Source organism: Dryobates pubescens, chromosome 4, assembly GCF_014839835.1.
Source record: "Dryobates pubescens isolate bDryPub1 chromosome 4, bDryPub1.pri, whole genome shotgun sequence".
Taxonomy (NCBI): domain Eukaryota; kingdom Metazoa; phylum Chordata; class Aves; order Piciformes; family Picidae; genus Dryobates; species Dryobates pubescens.
In genome coordinates this window covers 9,541,782-9,564,151 of record NC_071615.1, presented here as the reverse complement: position 1 = coordinate 9,564,151, position 22,370 = coordinate 9,541,782, and the positions used below count along the sequence as shown (strand labels likewise).

The 22,370-nt window shown below is 43.7% G+C and overlaps 3 protein-coding genes across 3 annotated transcripts; 2 read left to right on the top strand and 1 right to left on the bottom strand.

Moving 5' to 3' along the window:
• Positions 1-64: 64 nt before the first annotated feature.
• LOC104299384 (interleukin-4 receptor subunit alpha) lies at positions 65-8,604 on the bottom strand. Its single transcript, XM_054180444.1, has 6 exons — positions 8,445-8,604; positions 4,491-4,599; positions 3,490-3,631; positions 2,279-2,430; positions 1,154-1,308; positions 65-562 (listed from the first exon to the last, which is right to left on the bottom strand). The coding sequence occupies exons 2-6, from the start codon at positions 4,558-4,560 to the stop codon at positions 386-388; spliced, it is 696 nt and encodes a 231-aa protein (XP_054036419.1). The 5' UTR covers positions 4,561-4,599; positions 8,445-8,604; the 3' UTR covers positions 65-385.
• A 1,665-nt stretch (positions 8,605-10,269) lies between these two features.
• On the top strand, positions 10,270-16,244 carry RSL1D1 (ribosomal L1 domain containing 1). Its single transcript, XM_009898935.2, has 9 exons — positions 10,270-10,336; positions 10,424-10,563; positions 11,320-11,458; positions 12,058-12,206; positions 12,349-12,450; positions 13,098-13,191; positions 13,279-13,401; positions 14,148-14,366; positions 15,731-16,244. Exons 1-9 carry the CDS (start codon positions 10,301-10,303, stop codon positions 16,064-16,066), a joined length of 1,338 nt encoding a protein of 445 aa, XP_009897237.2. The 5' UTR covers positions 10,270-10,300; the 3' UTR covers positions 16,067-16,244.
• Positions 16,245-17,231: 987 nt separating this feature from the next.
• LOC128899981 (transmembrane protein 238-like) lies at positions 17,232-20,685 on the top strand. The gene is made up of 2 exons (XM_054180419.1): positions 17,232-17,651; positions 20,592-20,685. Exons 1-2 carry the CDS (start codon positions 17,251-17,253, stop codon positions 20,683-20,685), a joined length of 495 nt encoding a protein of 164 aa, XP_054036394.1. The 5' UTR covers positions 17,232-17,250.
• Positions 20,686-22,370: the final 1,685 nt, after the last annotated feature.

Sequence of the window (22,370 nt, the reverse complement as noted above, 5' to 3'; positions counted from 1 at the left end):
TTTATAAACCTTCAGCCCTCTGACATTGAAAGTATTGCTGAGTTTGCAGCCTAAATATCTCTTGTTCATTTACAGTCGCTTCCTCTCATGTCAATACTGTTCTTTAAATGTCTCTTCTCCTTCCCTGGGGTCTGCCTCGTGAAATTTCTGTACATTAAACACATCCCCTTACAGCCCTTTTTACACAAGGCTTCCTTTGGTCCAACTTCCTTTGGTCTTTTCTTAGTTTCCCCAGGAGCTACCTTGTTCTGTTTAGTCTCTATGCAAGCCTTTGCAGATGTATGCACAACATGTTTGGAGGGATGAAGATGGTGATTCCATAACTCTCCTCTGAGAGGAGAGCATGATATGGATTATAAACCTACACCATCCTTTTATCAAGCTACTATTTGTTACAATACTTACCACAGTGAAACTCAACTTCTTCGCTCCATTCACTCCAGTAGGCTGGATAGTTGGGGTACTTACACCTCACACTTGCAACATAATCATATCCGCTCTGCAGGGAGCTTGCCACAATTTCAAAGCTTTTAGCCTGGTAGTTAATTGCTTGTACAGAAACCTGAAAACAAAGTTGGAAAGGTCCTTTTGATTCCTTGATAAGGTGAAGGGCTGGTGACAGCAGTTGACAGACAGTGGTGCTGTGTGTTCCAGTGCCCCGTCACAGCTCAGCCGGTGACTAACTGCACACCTAAGCTGCTGGGTGTGACATCTGCTGGCTGTCAGGAACAGGTAGTATTTGTGACATGCATGTGCTTTCCCTGCCAGAAGCCTCCCAAGCTTAATGGCCCAATTGTTCAAGAGGCTGTCCAAAATGCCTCAAGTGTCCATGGAGTCATTAACAGCCTCCAGCTTCCTGATGTCTGAGGAGTAAATGAAGTTCGAGAAACAGAAGCATTGTTTTCTCAATCTCTATCAAAAGCAGCATAACATTTTGGAGTAGCAGTCAGAAGAGTTTCAATCCTTTAAAGCCAGCTGAACCACCCTGGGGCACTGTGACCTGTGACAAGAGTGTGACCAGCAACATGGGAGGCCTTGCCCTTCCTGGCCCTTACACCAGTACTCATTAAATGTTTTCAAGACTTTTCAGAGGACCTTTTAGACTTGAAAGCTTCCAGGGAGACAGAAAATTTAGACAATGGCTGTCTCTTACCTCTGTTGGGTGCCGTTTCCTCCAGTATTTCACTTCATAAATGACTATCTGTCCAGAGAGCATGGATGAAGGAGAGTAGCTCTCTTCCCAGCTCAGATTGAAATTACCATTTTCGGCTTTCTCAATGGCAAGATTTTTGGGGGCCCTTGGCTTAACTGGATGTTAAAAAATACAATCAAGGAGAACATGGTAATGGGAAAGCACCAATAGAGAGAAGTAGAGACAAACATTCACCAGACACCAGATCTCATTGCAGTCAATGCATTCAGTCCTTTACACTGGGATGTAGCACAAGGATATAAAGGCCAAACCACAGCAATGGCAAGGTATTCTTTAATGAGCACTGAACCTTCCAGCTGGCTGGATAAACTGCAAGTTCACCCTGTTGCTGCTACAGCTTTCAGCCTGGAAAAAATGGAAACAGCCCACTATGGGGTAGGTGCAGAACTTGACAACATCACAGCCAGGATGGCCTGGCTACCTGTCTCCTAGAAACTGCTGCATGCTCCTACTCCTTCTGCTGATAAGCAGCAGTGATAATCAACTATTCTGAAGAGAACCACCTCAGCTGAATGTCTGCGAATGTGAATGAGCTCCCTGGCTGTTTGAGGTGACAAGTGCTATAAACGAGCACTGCTCTAAACAAACCAGGTGCTCAGACAAACCGAATCTACACTCTGCCCTGGGAAAGAGCAGAGTCATTACTTTTTTGTCACTGGTTGTTATAATCCAACAGCAATTACTGTGAAAATCTCTTGCCAGGACATTGATCCAACCAGCATGAAAAATCTGACAAGAACAGAGCAAGTGTCAGTAGGGATAGCCTGGCATCTTTTGAGAAACTGGGGCAAGCACATTCCTCTTTGACCTTGAATACTACAGCCATGAGCAAAATGCCTGAAGACCATTGAAGCCCACACACTGCAGCTGATAGGGTGCAGCTAGAGGAAGAATCATTCTTTGCTTGCTCCATTCCTTACACTCTTTCCTAAAGAATCCACTCTAGAATTGGGTTTCCAAGCCAAATGGATTTTACATTTAAAATAGCATAGCATGGGAAAAACTGTTCCAATGACACAAGGAGTTGGCTAGGATTACAGGTCTGGTGACAAAGCAGTCTCTTACCAACCAGGGCTGGTGTAACATTGTAATTCCACATGACAGTCCCATTGAACTGCAAGGCTAGAATGTATGTCAGGCTTGACACAAAAAACTTGGCATGGATTGTGCAGGTGCACTGCCTGTCCTTCCCATTCTCAGGAACACACACACTGTCTCTGGAAAACAGGCAGACAACGAGGTGATGTTTGGAGTGTCTGCACACAGCTTCTTGGAAAGCTCCAATCAAGCTTCCCAGTGTGTAGAGCTAATCACAATTGAGGCAAACAAGCTCAGTTCCTAGAAGGGTTTTGCCCAAACTCAAACCAAAACTGAGCTCCCTCTCAAACAACCCATCCTCCCAAAATACCCCTTGGACACTTGTATTTGGACATCCAGTGTTTTACTATGAGAGTGGGGAAATACTGGAACGGGTTTCCCCGAGATGTGGCTGAGGCCCCATCCCTGGAAACATTCCTGGCCAAACTTGATGGGGCCCCGAGCAACATCATCTTGTTGGAGGTGTTCCTGTTCACTGCAGAGGGGTTGGATAAGATAATCTTTGAGGATCCCTTCCAACCCAAAGCATTCTGTGATCTGTACGGCACAAAAGAAAAACCTGACAGGAAGGCTGGGGATTGATACCCAGAGGAAAAATTAACACCCTCCAGCACACTGCAGCCTCTGGAGGAACAGACTCACAGCTTGCTAGTACAGGAACAGGTTTGCTACAGGGAGCTGATTCGGATGTCTGTATGGAGAAATCATATGGAGAAAAACAGAAGAGCCCAGACGCATCTTCCTGTGTAGGAGATGCTGACCAGCCCTGTTGCAGAAGAGGGACAACACTCTGTGCTTGAACATGGAATCAGACTGCGTGCAGAGATCAGAACCTGTCCCACAGGCTACGGCCTGGTGAACCAGGGAAGATTTCTCCAGAGATAGACAAAATTTTGCATTAAATGGGTAAACGTATGAGAACCCTGCCACTCCTACAAGTAGTACCTGATCATTCGTCTGTACTGAATGGTCTCAGTAGTGAGGTCTGCAGAAGAGCAGACCACTGAACAGGGAATGCTGTTAATTGCAGCAAGCCATATTTCCCCTGGCAAGAAGAACCTAGATTCCACTTTGTCCCAGATCCTCATGGTAGGTGGGCCAGGAAATCAAAGCTGATGAGGACTATAGGATGTATGAAGTTACAACAGTGATAATGTAACATCTTATTAAACACTTACAGCAGAGGATGAGATTTGTTCCTGTAGTAGAGAAGGAACTCTTTGGAGCAATCCGTTTGCGCAGGCACCTTCCAGTGACAAACCAGCTCTTTGTCATAGTCAGTGAAGCAGGCAAATTCCTCCACGTGTGCTGCAGCCGTAACTAGGAAGAAGCAGCACGTGATGAGAAGCAAGAGAATTAAAAGAATAAACTAGACTACGCAGCACATTAACCAAAGAGAGCTACCAAACCCCATACTGAGTGAAGGCATTGTTACTTCTCATGTTCTGTGTAAATGGAAAGAGATGCATGGCACCAAAGGTCTCTTCTGGAGACATCTGTGGTCTTGGAAAGGAAGAAGGTCTGCAGTAGTGATATTGAAATAGGCACAATTCATCCAACAGTCCTTCCATAGAAAATCTGACAGCTCTATCTAAAAGGCATCATCATTTAGCTACAAAACAGCATCATCCTGTGTGTTAATATCAAAGAGTCAAAAGCAACAATGCAGGTAGGAGTCAGACCAAGGTTGCTGCAGGCACGTACACAGGCTTCATCTACAATGTGTTAGTACCAAAGGGTCAAAGGCAAGATGCAGGTAGGAGTCAGACCAAAGTCACTGCAAGCATGTATACAGGCTTCATCTACAATGGTTCAAAGCTTCCCAAGCACAGGTATGCTCTCCCCTCCCTGCTGACCAGACCTTCTTGATGCAGGCTTTCTTCTAGCACCACCTTTTCTTAACTTCACTCAGTATTTCCTGTTCTGGCTTTTGCTTGACACTGTTGTGGAAGTGTACAGAGAGCCAGAAAGATTTGAAGTCACACTGTTTCAGGCACTGAGAGGGCACAGAAAAGCCCAAAGAAAAGCGAAGCATTTCCCCTACTCTAGGGATATTTCTGGTAACTGAAGTCACACATTTTTGTTAGTTAATTAATGGTAACAGTGTCATCTATTAGTCATGGGAAAACACAGTTGATAAAAATGTCACCAAAATAATTTAAAACATTGACAAACACACCTTCATTTGTTGCACATGAAAAGAACAGGATCCAGAGGGTATGTGGTGCAACATGTGGGCACCTTGCCATCGCTGACACTGGCCAGGTTCAGGAACTTGTGCTGAAATTCTGCCAACAGAAGACATTATTGCAAGTTTACATCAGCATCCCAACTAAGGTGTTTAGCTCTTCCTTCTACTCTGGCAAATGTTAGGATCCACATCTGCTGCACTGCCTGATGAACCAAAAATTTGCCCATGGAACAACAGGAAGTGCAGGAGAAAAAGTACAGATGAGCAAGACTTTTCTGTAAAGTTTTAATTACTAAACTGCCATTGGCAGTGGACATACTCATTTAGCTTCTACAAAAGCCAGATATTAAAGGAACAAGCAAGAGAACCAAACCACCACCAACCAACATGTCACCAAAGCCCTGTAATGCCACTGACTGAAAGAATTTGAGAATGAAGTGCCTGATCTATTGGCAAAAAATTCTCCCCAAGCCCTGTCACCAGGAGCACCCTAGATAATAAGAGCATCATCCTCTTGAAAAGGTTCATAGCAAAGGCCTCTGAGCATTGCTCCAACAGGATGCAGATTGATTACCACAGGAGATAATCAGCAAGGGGCAAAACACAAACCCAGCCATCCACAAACCCAGCCTTCACAGCTCTGGAGAAGGGGAATTATGCAGCTTTAACAGCACTGAATTCTTTAAGCATAGTAAAGCTGCCTAAGTAAACTGAAAACAAATGAAATAATTATTTAAGGCTTTTAAACAACTTATTTCCTCAAGATTGTTTGCCAATGCAATATGGCCCCTTAGTGGGAGATGACATTCTGGATTAGATGTGGCTGCCATCTCTCCTGTCACAAGGAATGTGTGTGGTAAAGTCACACCACCTACCGTGGTGCAAGCCAGGATCTGCATTCGCTGTGAAGAGGGCCAGGCCTTGCTCAGCAACATGCTGCCCATTCATACACAACCCTCCTGTCCCTTCCTCTCCTGCTCTTGCTATTTTCTGATCTCCGAGTCTGGGCCTAGTGTTGCTGCTACCTTTCCCCCACTTGCTCTGCTCACATCCGCATAGCTGCCAGGTGAGATCTTTTATTTCAAGCCCTCATGGTTTGGTGTGGCTGACTGCAGCAGGGAGGGCTTTCTGCAGAATTTCTGAAGCAGATGACAGCACTAGAATGAATTTATTGATGGTGGTTCAATACCCTCCATCCCAACTACAGCAGTAGAACAACCCTTGACTCTTTCACCCAGTTTTTCACCAGCACAGAAGGCAAAGGGAGCTGGTGAGGGATTAGCAGCTCAGCTGTGGTACAAAGCAGGGAGGTGACTAGCTTAGGCAAAAACTCAAAAAACTTTTGGAAGTACATCTGTGGGTGCTGGCTATGTGCAGGGACATGCAGCCTCAAAGGCATGCTGCCAAAGACATGTCCCCTCAGTCTCTCTGAAACTAGCAAGAATGCCAAGCCCCGCTGTTAAATATCTGCTGTCATATATTCAAATAGAATTAAATGAGGTAGGCAACAGCCAGGCTCCTCCTCAGCTGAGTAAGAGGCAGAAAACCTCACTCATTTTAATAAGACCACACCTTTTACTGATAAATGTATCTACATAAATCCAGCTGGTGGGAAATGTGGCAATAGAGTCTTGAATATTTCCAATACACTTACAAGTACTAGCTCCTCACTCATAGTCAGTCTCCATCTCACTTTGTCAGGTTCATGCCCTAGGCAACTGCCTCATAATCCAGCTTTCTGCACTCATCACAAGTTACATTATATTACACTATTTCTTCCCTTCTCTCATATATGACTGAGCTCTCTTTAAAAGAAGCATCTAAAAATTAAACATGAACAATTTTGATCTTGGAGGTTAAGAGAGAAGAACACTGTTAGTGAAAACAGAAGATTAGACTGGAAACTCTTTTGTGACCTCTCTGAGGCGCCTTACTGCTCATCTAGTAATAAAGAATATACTCAAAAGATTAATTTCTCATAGCCAAGTGAGGAGCTTCTCACAGTTTGTAAACTAACAAAACATGACTGAGCACAGCAATAAATGTTTCCAAAGCAACACAAGTGCCTTTGCTGCTGCTGCTCAGAAAAAAATCCTTCCTTCCCTCCTTTTTCCTGTAATTCTCGAGAGGAAGTGTTTGCTCTCCAGCTCATTGTTAAGTAATGCTGTTGCATGACTGGAGTTCCAAGAAACTTTTAGACTTCTGGCAGGGCATTCTGCATCACACCAGCACACGCAAATCAGCAGACGGCAGAGCAAAACTGCCCCACAGAAGAAAGAATCTGCACACACTGATGGAAATGGAGACAAGCTCAGTCCTCACAGAACTGCAAACTTTGGATTTTTAAATATTAATAGTGGACAACAGATCCAGTGCAAGGGGGGAAAATGGTAAAATGGCAACTACCCTGCTGGCTGCTAGCTTGCAGTTTTTCTTTGTAACAGAGAATGAAATAGCGATCTTTTAAAAGTATGTAACATACTAAAATCACAGCAAACCTGGTAACCAAACACATCCAAGGAAAGCAAGGGGTGAGTCTGAAGTGACTGGTATGAAAGGGGAGACTGGAAGGTGTTTAGAAGTTCCAGTAGCTAAGGATGGCAACTCTGGTCAATCTGTCACCCAATCTGAAGGGAAAACCACTCCCCTATGCTCCTTCTCCACTCAGCTAACACATCACTGTGTTTCCCCCCACTACTGCTGTGGGGGAAAGCACTGGGCAAGCTGAAAGGCAAAAACCCAGGTCCTGGGATTATGGATTCTTCATCGGAGAGGCTTTGTCCATTTTTAGTCTTTTCAGACAAATGGGCACAATGGCTGCATTTTTGCTTATCTCACACAGGATCTCTGATCTCACCGTATGAATCAAGGAGGAATTTCACTTCAGAAATTTAAAGGAGAAAGATACTCTCTTTTATTCTTTTAAAATTAATGATTTTACTAATATTTTAATGTCTCCTCATTCCACAAATTCCTTCATGTGGTCCGAGATGCTTATCATTAATGTCACTTAGGGAACACTAGACAACAACATATAGATCACATCTTCATTTCTGCACCGGAAGGGGGCACATCTAGATAAAGCCCTCATAAACACGAAAAGTGCCTCTCAAAATGAGTACAGGGGTTCCCTTTAAAAAGCGTGAAACTGGTGCATTTTGATGACTTAAACCGAGGTTTCCGCGATTCAGAAGATTTCCATACCGGATGGCAGAAATCAGCAAGGGGCACACTAACACGGAACTGGGGCACCTGAGGGATCCGGTGCTTTGACAAACTGCAAATCGTGGTTTGCAGGCAGCAAGGTAACTTCAGACATTTTCTAATTTAAATCCGAGATAAATAATGGAAACTGATAAATTTGGATGTGTCGAGAAACAGCGCCAAAGTCACGCAACGCCGACACCAAGCCGAGCGAACCGCTCCCCGCTGGTGCCCGCTTTCTGAGCCGCCGGGGTAAGAGTTGAGCCTAAGCTGGCCCCTGGCTTCTCGGTAAGCCTCGCTCGGGGAAGCACCCGAAGGACCCGCAGGGCTCCGCGGGCTGAGCCCCGCCATGGGCCGAGCGGCTCCCGCCAAGAAAGCTCCTCTGCTCCCGCCGGGCTGGGATTCCCGCAGAACGGCCGTTTCTCGGAATTGCACCCATTCTGCCAGACGTTATCCACAAAAGAGGGCTCCCAGCAGAGATGTTTCTGCCAACGACTTCGTGGGCTCCACCGGATCCCGAGCCGACCCATCCCGAGAGGAGACGGGGCCAAGCGGCTCCCGCCCTGGGAGCGCCCACGGTCCCAGCCGTTCCCCGGAAGACTGCGCGTTCCGGGAACCCCGCGGCACCACCGCCCCAGGACTTCACGAACCCAAGCGACATTTCCGAGCAGTAACTGGAACTGTGCCCGACCTGTCGCGTCTCGACGCCGGCCCTCCCGGCACAACAACGCAACTTACCGGGCCGCGCCGGGCTCGGGATTAGGAGCTCCTTTCTAGTACTGGAGGGGAGCGGTAGGCAGCCGCAGAACATCAGTGGTTTGAAGCCGGCTCCAGCCACAGTTCAGGAAAAAGATACCGTCCTTCTGCTGTGCGGAAAAAGGCAACCCTCCGGAGGTACCTTGCCTGGCCCGGCTCCCGGTCGGAGCGGCGCAGGAGAGGCCTCGGGTTCGGTTCGGTCCCAGGCGGCCCTGAGCCCGTGCCACCCGCAGACCCGCCCCGGTCCTCCGCCCCGTCGCAGAGCACCAACAGCGGCGCGGCACGGCCGAAGCAGCTCTCAGCCGGGTACGCGGGGCCCAGCCCATAACAGGCGGGGCCGGACCACGCTACCGCCCTGAGCCGGCGCTGTCGGGTGACGAGAGGGCCTTTCTGCGGAGGTGGAGGCGCGGCTAAGCCCGACCGACCTCCGCAGAAACAATTTTTACTTTTATATCCCTTTTGCTAGGAGAAAGTATAAAATTAGGGCTATATAGAAACATTCTTTTAAGTAATGGAGTAGAATAGCTTTCAATCTCAACATTTTAAATCTTAGCATCTAAATAAGTGCAACAAATGGTTTAAGGAAAAATATATACATTCACAAAGTATCATTGAGACCTACAGCAGAATATGTTGTGTCTAGCAATAACACTGGTGAAAGAAACAAACCTGCTTTCCCTTCTAAGAGTAAGTACTAATTTGTGAACTTGCAAAGCTGAAAGACCACTCTTCATGTGCATTGCATGCTGCATTAAGCTGAAATATTTCTTATCCAAGTCAGCCACACACCAGTGACACTCATTTGGTCCTGGGAAAATAATTGAACAGGTCATCTTGGAAGGAGATGCTTGACCAACTGTAAAACATCCTGTGACAGTTTAAGGCTGTGCCTTTAAGAAAGGGACAGTTACTGGAACCACACATCCCAACCAACCTACTTTTTATGAGAAAATGATGAGGTTTGCAGAGAGGGGCAAGGAGTGGATGGCATCTCAACTTTAGTACAGCTTTCAACAGTCTCCAACAATCTTCAATCTTAAACAGTATAGTAGGGGTGGGTGGCTAACTAAATGGCTATTAACTAAATGGCTATTAACTGCCTGAATACAAGGCTTTCAGCACAGAGATGACAGTTTGTACTCTACCTGAAGGCCAGTAACAAATGCAGTACTGCTGGGATTTATCCTAAGACACATCCTAGAAAGTCTTTATCACTGTCTTGAAGCATGGTCACATCAACCTTGTAGCTGACATCAAACTTGGGGACTTAATATCCTCAAGGGTAGCACTCATGCAGAAAGACCTAGATGGGTTGGAGGGATTAGGTAACATAAAGCTTTCAATATTCAGCAAAGACAAATGCAAATCTCCATTTGGGAAGAAGCCCCTTGTGACAGCACTGGCTGGGGAGCAGCTCTGATCCAAAGGTCCTGAGGTGACTGCGAGCCTAACACAAACCACCTGATCATGTTACTTGGAGGGAAGGTGGCCAGCACCACCGAGATGCCAAGGTGAGCAGGCCAAACCCCTTCTGGCCGTGAGGACAGCCCTGCATAAACACAGGTTTCCCACACAGGGAGCGCAATCTCCCTGCCTGGAGGCTGCGACTCGACACAGCCCTGAGCAACTCAGCCTGAGCTGTGGATAACCCCGCTGCTGAAGACACACCAGAGCCCAAGAAGGGGGACAGACCGTCGCAGAACAGCGACCGCGGCGCGGCGGAAGCGCCTCACGAACGCTACGCTGTGCGGCCCCGGCCCCCGCCCCGGAGGTGCCCTGCCGTGCCCCGGAGGTGCCTGCGCGCAGGCGTGATAGCCACACGTGGTGACGGCGGAGCTATGGCGAAGGGATCGGGGCAGCTGGAGCGGGAGCAGGTACTGTGGGGCGGCGGGAGCGCAGCTGGGCCGGGCCGCGTTGGGTTGTAACATAACGTAATTCCGGCGGCTGCCGTGCCGTTGCAGGTAAAGAAGGCGGTGGAGGCTCTCCTGGCGTTCGCCAGAAGCAAGGCCAAGGGGAAGGCGCTTCTCCTCAACGAGAGCGAGAACGTGCACCTCATGGTGACGGTCTGGAAGGTGCCGCGTGCGGCAAAGGTCATCAAAATGTAAGAGATTCTCTCGAGCCGTGTGGTTACAGGGGTCGCTCGCGTCCTTTGGCCTGGAAAAGAGCACATGGTTGATTGTGAGCTTAAGGGGTTTGGCTGCCACGATTCTGTCCTGGCAGCTCCCTTCCGAGCACTTGCCTGCCCCCACTTCCGCTGTAACGCGAAGCTCGGCTCTGCCTGCTTCGAGCACACAGGGAGTACTGGGTTTGTTGGTCGCCAGTTACAAGTTATGTGCATTTTAATCTTGAAGCTCAAGAAATCAGTCTCTTCTTTGTCTTCAAGCCACCATCAAAATCATTAGCAAGACGGCTTCGTTTTTCTTGTGATTCCAAAACCTGAGCATGAATTCCAGAGGTTTTACTTTAAACTGTAGCAGTGCTATACTGGGAAAGCTCCCATCTATTTATCTGAGACACAGCACTACAAAGACTTGTCTAAGGACTGGATGCAGCCATGGTGTAAACAGAAGTCCTTCTCCCAGAACTTGGGTGGTAACAGCTCCAGGCAGGACAGATGCATTCAGCAGTGTATCTGACCAGAGCCACTGTATATGACTGGTGAGCTTTTACAGTTCTCTGCACTTAAAAAGCATAGTTTCCCCTGAGAATGTTTAGTAATTAATGAAGAAGAGAATCTGGACACATAGCTTATTGGTAGTACTTGCTAAGGGGTAATGATCTCTTGGTGTAGTCTTGGTTCTGGAATAAACTTTTCTCCTTTCACATGTTCTCTGTCCATCTCTCATTCTCATCTTAGACCACTGCCCCACGGCATCCGACCAGAAACAGCTGAGGTTTGCCTCTTCACAAAGGATGAACCAAATTTATCATCAGAACAGACTGAAAATCTGTACAAGAAGCTTTTAATCCAGAATGGGATCAGGAGCGTTAGCCAGGTAAGAGAGATATATGATAGTATAGTCCACAGTGCCATTTATTTCCTCTTGAACTAGCAAAAAGGAAAAGTAGCTTTTGTTTCCTGCTGTTTAATATTCTACTGTCAAGGTTCTGAGTTAATGATCTCTAGTAAGATTTTTCAGGTTATTCAAACTAGTTTCTCTAAATTGCAGTATTTACTCAGAATAATTTCTTCATCTTTAAATAGGTTTTCAAGCAGTCAGATGTAATTGCTAGACAAATGCTCAATATTTAGTTTAAGCAACTGGAAAAACAAGAATATTTAAGTTCTTTGCAGCTGGATTGGATTGTTTACACTATTGGCAGTAACACTATGAAATATTGTTGTATTGCACCTTGATTTGGATGCTAGAATGTACTCCAGTTTTCTTTGGTGATTTACAGTTACTATGCAGGAGATCCATGTTTGACTCTTAAAGCAGAAAGTACCATACCCTTTTCCTATTGATAGTCTTAAGCATACTAAAATAATGCTCCACGATAGACTATCGGTTACACAAGTTGATCTGTGCAGTTCTAAGAGGTATGCTAGGCTGTGTTTTTAGCAGTAGGGACTAAACTGTTACTTGCATTGCAGATCATCTCATACAAAACTCTCAAAAAAGAATATAAAATATTTGAAGCAAAGCGTCGCCTCCTGAACAGATTTGATCTCTTTCTGTCTGATGACCGCATCAGAAGGCTCTTGCCCTCGCATCTAGGAAGGCACTTTTATGAAAGGAAAAAGTAGGTCTTTCAATTCTGTATATCCACTTTGCATTATCTTCTTTAAGATTACATTCTTCTCAGTAAAGCTTTGGTTGGGTGGGGTTTAGAGTGGGGTTGGGTTTCTTTGATTTTGCTGTAATCCTCTGCCTTTCTTTTCTAGGACGCCTGTATCTGTAAACCTGAAAGCCAAGAATCTGGCTAAGGAAATTAATAAGCATATCCAGGGGACTACGCTCTCAGTTAACAACAAAGGGTGCTGTTAGTAAGTATGAGTAGATTAATGACTTTGCTTGCAGGATGGTTCTACCTCAATTGTAGGAATTCTAAGTGAGTTCTTTCATTCCACTGATATTGTGAATAAAAGAGGTTAAGGGTCACCGTTGCAGGTGTGGGCCATTTTGAACCTTAATCTGCGTAACGAAGTCAGTAGTTCTTATTAAGAATTCTCACTGCCAAGTTTTACTTTTTGTCTCTTTTTCCTTATACCTGAGGAATCTTAGGTTGCTGTCAAACAGCAGGTACAATCTTAGAAACACATTACTGTCAAAATAAATTAGAACTACTTCCAAAATACTCTGTTTATCTACATTACTGTCAAAATAAATTAGAACTACTTCCAAAATACTCTGTTTATCTAACACTTTTCCCCCCCCCCACATATTTTGCATCTAAAAGGATCTAAACTGGTAATATGCTTAGTAATAGGCAGAAGTTTCATATCCAAATACAGAAAGGTTAATACAGGTAAACCTGTTGTGTTACAAAAGGCTTCTGCAATAGCCAGCCATCCTTTGTGCAAATTAAGATAGCTGCAGATGAGTGGCCTTTTTTCTTTTCTGGATATGTCTAAACCCAGCATCAAGTCTGCTTATTTGCCCCCAAATAAATATTGCTCTTCATTTCTTTCAGTACAGCACGTATAGGTCACACTGGAATGAAAGCTGATGAGATCCTAAATAATGTCATTGCAGCAGCTGAGGTGATTGCTAAGAAGCTACCAAAGGTACTGCTGATTGATTGCATTAAAGCCAAGCCAGTGCATAACTCAACCTTCTTGTTTTTACACAATATGCTGGTTTTGTTGTTGCAGAATTGGAAAAATGTCAAAATTCTTCACCTCAAAACACTTAAATCAGTGGCACTTCCGATTTTTACTGCTAATATCTCCAACTTGGATGAGCTTGACAGAGAGCCACCTGAAAGAAAAAAGAAAGTAAAGGTAAAAAAAAAATAGTGCTTCAAACTTTCCATAAAACCAAATTGGAACAACTAGTTCTTCAGCTTCTTTTTATGTATCAGTGTCCGATGTGATGGGTTTAAAAGTTAGCAGGTGAGCCCAGGCATTTATGGCTACACATGGGTTAAGTCCTCCTGAGTCTGAGTGCTTCAAATAGTAATACTGACAAAACTGGAAGCTCCCTGGTGGGTTGTGAAGCAAACTGGAAGTAAGCAAGTTAAGTGTTTCTAGTTATGAAGTGAGGGGGCTGAGATTAATGTTTTGATCTTCTGCTTGTGTTGTTTATTCATATTTGCCTTCTGAAAATCCACTCATTAACATATATGTGGAATGAAACTATGCATCCATTATCTGTTGGCTAATCAGTGGCATATGAATCATTCACAGGTTCCTATATTTGCACAGGAGGGGCTCACTGACTTTCTGGAAAAAGAAAATCTGCTCCATTGTACTGAGTTCTGCTTATTATGTTCTGTCTCAAATAGCTTTGGAGCGTATATATATATTGAACTTACAAGACTGTAATCTTGACATTATTGCTTGCTTAGGAGCCCTTTACACTGAACTTCTGGAAATAATGCATTTTTTTCATATTTGCATATGGTTGACCAGTCCAGGTCTATTGAACTGTATTCAAAGTCCTGTTTTTAACTGTATTAAAGCAATTATTACTGATTTAGAAATGTCTTGAAGATTTGAGATGTACTTCCACTTAATCCTAGGAGGGAAAGAAAAAGAAGCCCAAGAGCAAGAAGGCATCTAAAAAAACTAAGTCAAGTCAAGTCACTTCAACAACTGAAATTAAAAATGCAGCTGCTGCTGCTGCTACTCAGGACCTTGAGATAAAAGAAAAAGCAGCAGTCCAAGAACCAGGTGATCATGACGATGAAGAAATTCCACAACTGGTGCCTATACAAACAACCATCTTAGATCAGCTGGAGGTAATGGTTTCATAATTTTGAGAGACTTGCATTTCAGTCAAAACTAAATGTTCTGAACTGTTTAGTTGTTCATTGTTGCTTAGGGAACTGTCTGTAAACACACTTCAAGCGAACTGAATATTTTGTGAATATATCATAAAAGCAAGAGCTGAGTGTATGGGAAAGTAGTTAGTTGGGGGAAGGATGTATTTTTTAGTTCTCCTCTGTTACAAAGGAAGCTGGTGGTTATTGTCCTTTTACATATTTTTCTGAATAACAGCAATTGTTCTAGGTTGAATAACAAGCCTGAAGTCAGAAGAAAGGGTAAATGACTGAGAAACAGCTTAATACTAAAAATCATGAAAAATTTTACTTCAGAATTTATTGGAAAAATGTTTTTATTTATTTTAATGCTGCAAAATCTGAGGAAAAACAAGTTCTTCACCATGAGGGTGGTGAGACACTGGAACAGCTTGCCTAGGGAGGTGATGGAAGCCCCATCCCTGGAAGTTTTTAAGGCCAAGCTGGATGGGGCTGTGAGCAACCTGGTCTAGACTGAAGAGTCTGTGCCCATGGCAGGGGAATGGAACTGGGTGTTCTTTGAGATCCCTTCCAACCCTGACAATGCTATGATTCTAAGCAACATTCTCTGGGTGTGCAGCGTTAACAATCTAAATTGAGAGCTGGCAGTTTGCATATGAAGTACTGTGTGGATTTATTGTTGCCAGTATTAAGAGATGATACAGACATTGTCATTAACATGTCTGCTAAAGGACCAGATTGATGATATCCTCATGTGTAACAAACATCTAGGAAAGATAGTGGGATAAATAAAACAGTAACACTTAAAAATTCAAATTAGTTATATTGCATTTGTGATTGGAGCATATCTTTGCAATAGATGCGGCTAGAGATGAGTTCTATGAGTTGCTCTGATGACAGCAGCCATCTTTCATGAGGGTAGTTTGGGAATATGTGATGAACTCCAAAGAATTTTAGGCTTAGTGCACAGAGAAGAGTGCAGTCAGTTTGCATGCGTACAGCTGGACTTCCAATGAAGTTGAGCTGTATTGAATCTATTAAGTCTAGAACTCTGGTTTAAAGCTATGCCAGCAGAGGTCAGTAATTCACTGGCTTAAGAAGATCCTTGCATGTTATATTCCTACTTTCTTACTATTTTGTTGGGGTTTTTTTCCATTATTTTCATTATTCCTGTGTTTAATCCTCTGTTTCAAGACTGAAATGTGTACAGATCACTTGGGCTGGGGCACAGTTCAATCTATAGAAAGCATTTGTCACTGATAATAGTTTTATTTACATCTTGAAAAATAGTAAAGATGTTTAAGTGGATGGGTAATTTCTTTTTTTTTCTGTCTTAAATATAGAAAATGAAATCAAGTGCAGGAAACCTGAGCAAGAAAACTAAATCTTCCCTCGGTAAGAGAAAAAAACAACCTCAGGCTCTGGAGACTCCAAAACCAAAACATAAAGTTACAGAAGAGAGTGTTGACCTCCAGACATCACCAAAACAGAAAAAAGCCAAGCAGCCCAGCATGCCCAAGGAAGCAATAAAGGGGAAAGAGCTTAAAAAGACTCCTAAAAAGCCTGAAGCAAAGTCTTTTGCAGCACCTAAAGCTGGCAAATCAATAGAGTCAGCTAAGAAGTCTTCAAAAACACCAAAGCAAGCACGCAAGAAAACACACAGGCTACAGTCCGCTTGAATGTTTTTTGTTGTAACAGATTTTATAGAGTCATTCAGTGGTGTCTTTTTGGTAGACAAATATATTAATGAAGTAAAATACCCTAAGAAAATCTAATCCCAAGAACTTTTTTCACCAAGGCCTGTAACGAGTAATTTGTGTTTCCTCCTAACTGATGAGCTGGAACAAATAAACTCATTATCATAATTGCCTCTATTTCTTACCTTTTAACTTTTCCTGACCCAGACTAGCTGCACTCAAATTGTCAAAGGGCAGACAGGCTATTCCAGGAAAAAATAAATATTGTTTATGTGACACCTTCCAGAAGCAAAGCTTAGTAATGGAACGGACAAGGGCTGAAACAAAAGAACAATGCATAGCACAGCACAAGCAGCAATCTATTTAACGTGCAATTTAAAATGTGAAATAGCTGCTTCCCTCTTTTTTTTAGTTCCACATAATGAAAATATCTTGATACCTATTGAACTTGTTAGAAATATTTAGGTTAACAACCTGATAACAAGTGAAATGTAAGGTATCTTTAAGCTGGTTTTGCCTAGGGTGTTTCTTCCGATGTATTCAACCTCCTCAGGCATGTACCTGAAGTAGTCTGTCTGCTGCCTACCAATAGCTGTTTCTTCTTGCAAGAGTGGAGATCCACAACATGTACATTAATCTCAAGACCACCTTTCCTGGGGTGCATCCCCTGTAGGCTGTCTTGATTAAGGCAGATGAGGCAACCCTGTCTTGGCTGGGTACAGGTAAATGGGTCCAGCTCTGTCACCCAAACAGTGACCATTACTCGGCAACTCCAAAAACACCGGCAGTCGCTACGGACCCATCCTGAACACCTGCTCCTCCTATTCTCTCGGGTGGTGCAAGACAGGAAGAAACTCCAGCTGCCTCCACGGCTTAAAGGCAAGAGGAAAGGCCCTCTCAGGTCGCCTAACACCGCTGATAGCGAGAGGGGCTGCAGACAGGGCGTGTGCTGCACCGCGCCGCTGTGAGCGGGGCACCGCTGGGCGGCACCGGGTGAGGGCAGTTCCCGCCTTCCACCTCAGCGGCCGCTGGGGCGTGGCCAGAGCCTCTCCGCCAGGGGCGTGGCCCGCGCGCAGGTGCGATGGAGGGGCGTGGCCCAGGCCGTCCCCTCAGGTGCGGGCTGCCTGAGGCGGCGGTGGCGGCGCTGCTGCCGCCGCTCCCCCGCTATGGCGGCCCCCGGCGGGCTGGGCCGCTGCGTGGTCGCCTTCTGGCTGGCGCTGGCCTTCGACGCTTTAGGCTTGGCTGTGTTACTGGCCGGCGTGTTCGCCGACGTGTTCTTCTCTGACTTGCTCATCTACGCGGGTGGCATCGGCATTTTCCTCAGTCTCATTTGGTGGGTTTTCTGGTACGCGGGTAACCTGGAGGTGCCGCTGGAGGAGCTGCGCGACGACGTGGGGCTGGCACCACCTAAGGGTCGCGGGGACAGCTTGCTGCGGGACCTGGTGCACGGCCTCGGCCGTCGTCTCTCCTCAGCCTTCGCTCCCGCTTCGCGTTCCCGCGCTGCCGCCGCCGACCTGGAGCTGCAGTGTACTGGGGGCCCGCGGGGCCGCCCCACCGACTCCAGCAGGTGAGACAGGGAAGGCTGCCCGCGGCTGCGGAGAGGCCAGTCCCGGGGCGTGCCGCTGTGCCGAGTTTACAGCTTTCGGGAGGGGTCAGCGGAAGGGAATCTGGGGACGGGGAGAACCTTCAGTTTGTCTGGAATTTGAGAAGCTCTTCCCTGAGATTCAGGGAAAAGTTGGTTGCTCGTTCACAGCTGACACCAAAAAAAAAAAAAACCAAACAAAGCACCGAACAAACAAGCAACACCCCAAACAAACACCCCACCTTATCTCCCCCACCCCCCCAAAACAAACAAACAAACAAAAAAATGTTGCGGAGAATGTTTCTCAGCTGAGGTGCTGATAGGAACCGTGGGAAAGACGGCCCGAATTCGGTTAGGCAGAGACGATACTTCCTGTAGACATCTCAGTGTGGAAAAGGCCAGCGTGAGTGCGATGGAGTTCGCGTGAGGAGAGCTTCCTGCAAGGTCTATCAGAGTGTAGGCACAGGAGCTGTGTGCTCTTCTGAACTGATCCTGACTAAGCACCGCCGAAAGTAAGTGTGAAATGGCCATTAACTACCGCCCACATGAGCTCTTGTGAGGGGAAGCTCCCTTTTCATCAATACGAAATACTTCTTGGAGAACAACAAAGCAGATGAAATGCTGGCTTGTATTTAACTTAAGGGCATAGTTGTAGCTGCTAGTTTGAAATTCATAAACACAACTAATAGTTAAACTACCTGTCTTGAACCTCAGTCATTTGAGAAAGATGTGCTACTATCCAGCATGCTAAGAAAAGTACCTAGGTTCAGCTTTGAAATGTCGAAGATGAAGCCTTTCAAAATATCCCCAGTGTGCTCATTAATATGGCATGTGTAGTAAGAAATGCATGCTCAATGCCCTGAAAAAGAGGGGCAGGGAGGAATGTCAACCTTTCAGTTCACTATGTCAAGTCCATTTCTGAGGGAACTGTAAAATCAGTTTTGTATTATAGATAGTAGTTTTGTACTATGAAGGATTCTGTACATCTGAGAGTTCTGATTCACTGTGTACAAGATCAGCTTTCCCTGCTACTTCTTGAAACTAAATCTTGAAGCTACTGTTGGCTTACAACAAAGGACATGTGGAAATAGTTTCTTCATGAAAGCCATGGAATTTTATTGGGAGAAAGTTATAATAGTAGGGAGATGCAATATAGGTAACTATTGCTTAAGAGAAAACTTGTAGGTGGAATAAAACCAGCAGCAATACAGCTTTAGAAGATTTGTTACTGCTATGTAGTTTATTATTAACTATATGTGCAGTTAGAAATCAGGCTGTTAAAAATGAGTCATTCTACTCTTTAGACTTTTTTTTTCCTGAAATGCATTTAGAGCTTAAAAGAGCTCCATATTTGCAGGGAAGAAATGGCATTTGTTAAATGTCTTTGCCTAACCTTTTTCATGATTACAGGAGTTGCAGCTAGCAAGGTCAAGTAGATCATGTGCTCCTTTTAGATGGTCCTGCTTTCAGCTTGCATGTGTAGATGTGTTTTGCTGTAATAAATTTCCAGCAGTGAAAGTTATCCATTATTTTTACATTTTTCAAACTTATATCTTACTGATTGTAGTTAGGAAGAATTTATGGCTTATTATTACTAACTAAAGAAGCAGGTGTGCAGAGGGCTTTATTACAAGCTCTCCCAAGTACACAGTAGCTTCTAATGCTACAGTAAACAAACTTTGGTTCAACTGCATTGCTAATGGCAATTTGGAAGGAACCAAGATAGAGGGCGTGGGTAAGAGTTGTTACACGCTTTAAAATGAACTCCATGATTTTAATTTTCACAGTAAAATAAAGGGTAACAAACAATTGAACCTCCAAAGACAATTCAGGGATCCCTTTGGATGTAAGTTTATCTGAAGTACTTTGTAGCTTCTCGTAAACAACTTTCTAACTCAGATCATCCCTCACTGATAGCCCAAATCCTCTCCCCATCTGGAGATATTTATGAACTTAACCAAACGGGTTAAACATGTTTGGGCAGATATTGTCAAGAGAGGAGAGGAAAAACCACTACCCTACAAAAAAACCATCAAACCCAACCAAAGCTACACCCACTAACAAAAGCACCAAGAAAAGCCAATGCAAGCAGACCAACCAATGAACAAACAGTCCTCCAAAACAAATAAAGAAAACTGCAACCACCACTGGCAACACAAAACTTGTGACACCATACTGGCCACCAGAAGATCTTCCTGAGCTGTTACCTTCATATTTCACCTAATATAAGAATTGTAAGTGTTTGGAAAATGAGCTGTTGCCTCAATAAGAGTGTTTTGTTACAGAAAACTACTTAGAAAATGGTGTGTTTACTTTTTTTAATAACTTCCTGAAGTTATTAATGGAGTACTGCATGCTGTTCCAATTTCCAATCTTAAAAGTTATGTAGAAAAAGTGAAAAAGATAAAAACTCTCAATACATGGAATTAAATGTATTAAAGGAATAACAAGGAGACTGGCATCCATGAGTCTGGAAAGAGATGCATAGTATAAAATACCTTAGAAGTCTATGCAGTCATAATTGGTATGAGAAAGGTACATGGGAAATGGCTCTCCCAAGACCAAGCAGGAACCAATGAGTTGCCATATGCTGGGTAATTGAAGTGTGCCAGATAAAGAAACAGAAAATGTTCAAAGATAATATATTTGGCTCAAGAAGACCAGTGGAGGTTGAGATAATATCTTGAGGAGATAGTACTGGAGTGCTGTATTCTTACACCTTTGTTGAGACATCCACACTTGATTCTATTGGATATGAGCTGTTAACCTGATGGATCTTTCATCTGGGTCCCAGCTGGCTATTAAACATGAGGAAAAATACTTTTGCAACTGGCTTAAAATAACAGTTTAGAGTTTGTATGAAGAGGTTTATATTTGTTTTAAGGCTATTTTGGAGTAACCTTTTCTTAATGTATTATCTTCAAGATCTGTTGAAGACACGACTGTCGAAGTTACTGCCTCAAAAAGTGGAGGAAGTGCTGCAAATTATGGAAAGAGAATTCCCCACTCCATGCAATAGGATTCACTCATGGAATAATCTCTGCAACCATTGTGGACTGTGTATAAAATGGACACATAGAGCCGTATCTGCCAAACACACCTATTTCAGTGTTGGATTGGACAGTGTTTTGTGGGTATTTTTCATCATTTCAAAAGATAAGTGAAATTAAGAAGGAAAAACTCAAAAAAGGAAACAAACCTGATTCACAGAAAAACCACTTCAGCATGTAACATAGACATGGTTTTATTTTGAATAACCTGGGAATGTATGGATGAAAAGCACTTGCACAATGAAAAGCTCTTGCACTGTTTTACCAAGGTCTGGAAGTTAAACTTACTGTGAATTTTATGATGCCAGTGCAATACTTTTGTTTGTAAGGGTGCTTTTAAAATATCTATATTAAACTACTGATGCAAAGTTGCAAATGTAGTAGAATGTTTTTATAGTGTAAATACACAATTTAGAGTGACTCTGGTAAAGTTGCACCATTATTTTGGAATAATTTGGATTTGGGGGTTTTGTAAGTATACAAGTGAAAAATAGAGATGTTGTTATACCAGGACAATTTTCATACTTGCAAATGATGTAATATGACTTTAAAGAAGCAGCATTTTTAGTCCAGTGATGTTGAGAATTGTTTTTCTAATGCTGAAGCATTTGGGGAGGGGAACCACCAAAACCTCTCTCTCGTGATTAACACTGTGATGCTTTCTAAAATTTAAACAAATTTACGTTCAGATGTAACTGGGAAGTAGGACCTGGGAAAAGGTTTATTTTGTAGTTAATGATACCCAAAATGATTGTGTGAGAAATGCCTCACGAGTTCCTCTGGTTTTGAACTAACAAGAGTTTGAATCCACCATTAGCAACATGAATAAGTCTTAAAAATGTAATGTACAGTTGGTTTTATGCCACACGTCATCAAACACTAGAGGTGGATTTAAGGAAAATGTTTACTAAGAGCACTGTGACCGTACTTCCTTGTGAACTATTGACATGTCTTTCAATGTTCTCTTGTAAATTACTGGAGTAACTTCTGTATTTTTTTTAATGCATATTCTAATTTTTAAATACATTGTAAATGTTTTTATTTTTTTCAACAAGATTAGATGAACGCTGAAGTTGAAAGGGTTTAATAGTATTTCTTCTTTATTAACTGCAGGTTTTATGAGGCATATAGAATGTGTTTTTCCTTTTAGAGGAAGTGGGATGTGACACCTCTGTGTGGTTACAGTGGTCTGATATAAAAAAAGGAGGGGGCAAAAAAAAACAAACCCAACCAAACAATCTCCTCCCTTTAAAACCTATAGATCAATGTTTCAGTGTCTTTCACAATATTTCAGTTGCTCTAAGCAGAGAGAACTGCTTTTTCTGGTTCCTCATAGTTTCACTTGTAAATTGATTTATGAGATTGAATGTTTAGTTAAGTGGAATGATTTGTAGCAGCCATAAACTAAGCCAAAACTTTCCAGCCATTTACATACTTAATGTGATGAAGAGGTTTCTTTCTGATCTAGTGTTGCAATCAATTAGCAGAGTGAATGGAGCGGGGCTTTGCGTTCACTGTAGATTACAGTGTAATTAATCTTAAATCCAATATCAGTACTTAATGACTGTTGTGCAAAAGGGTAGCTATAATGTTGTCAGCTGTTGCAGTTTCACTGAAAAAATTGCATAGGATTCAAATGTTTACAACTTTGAAC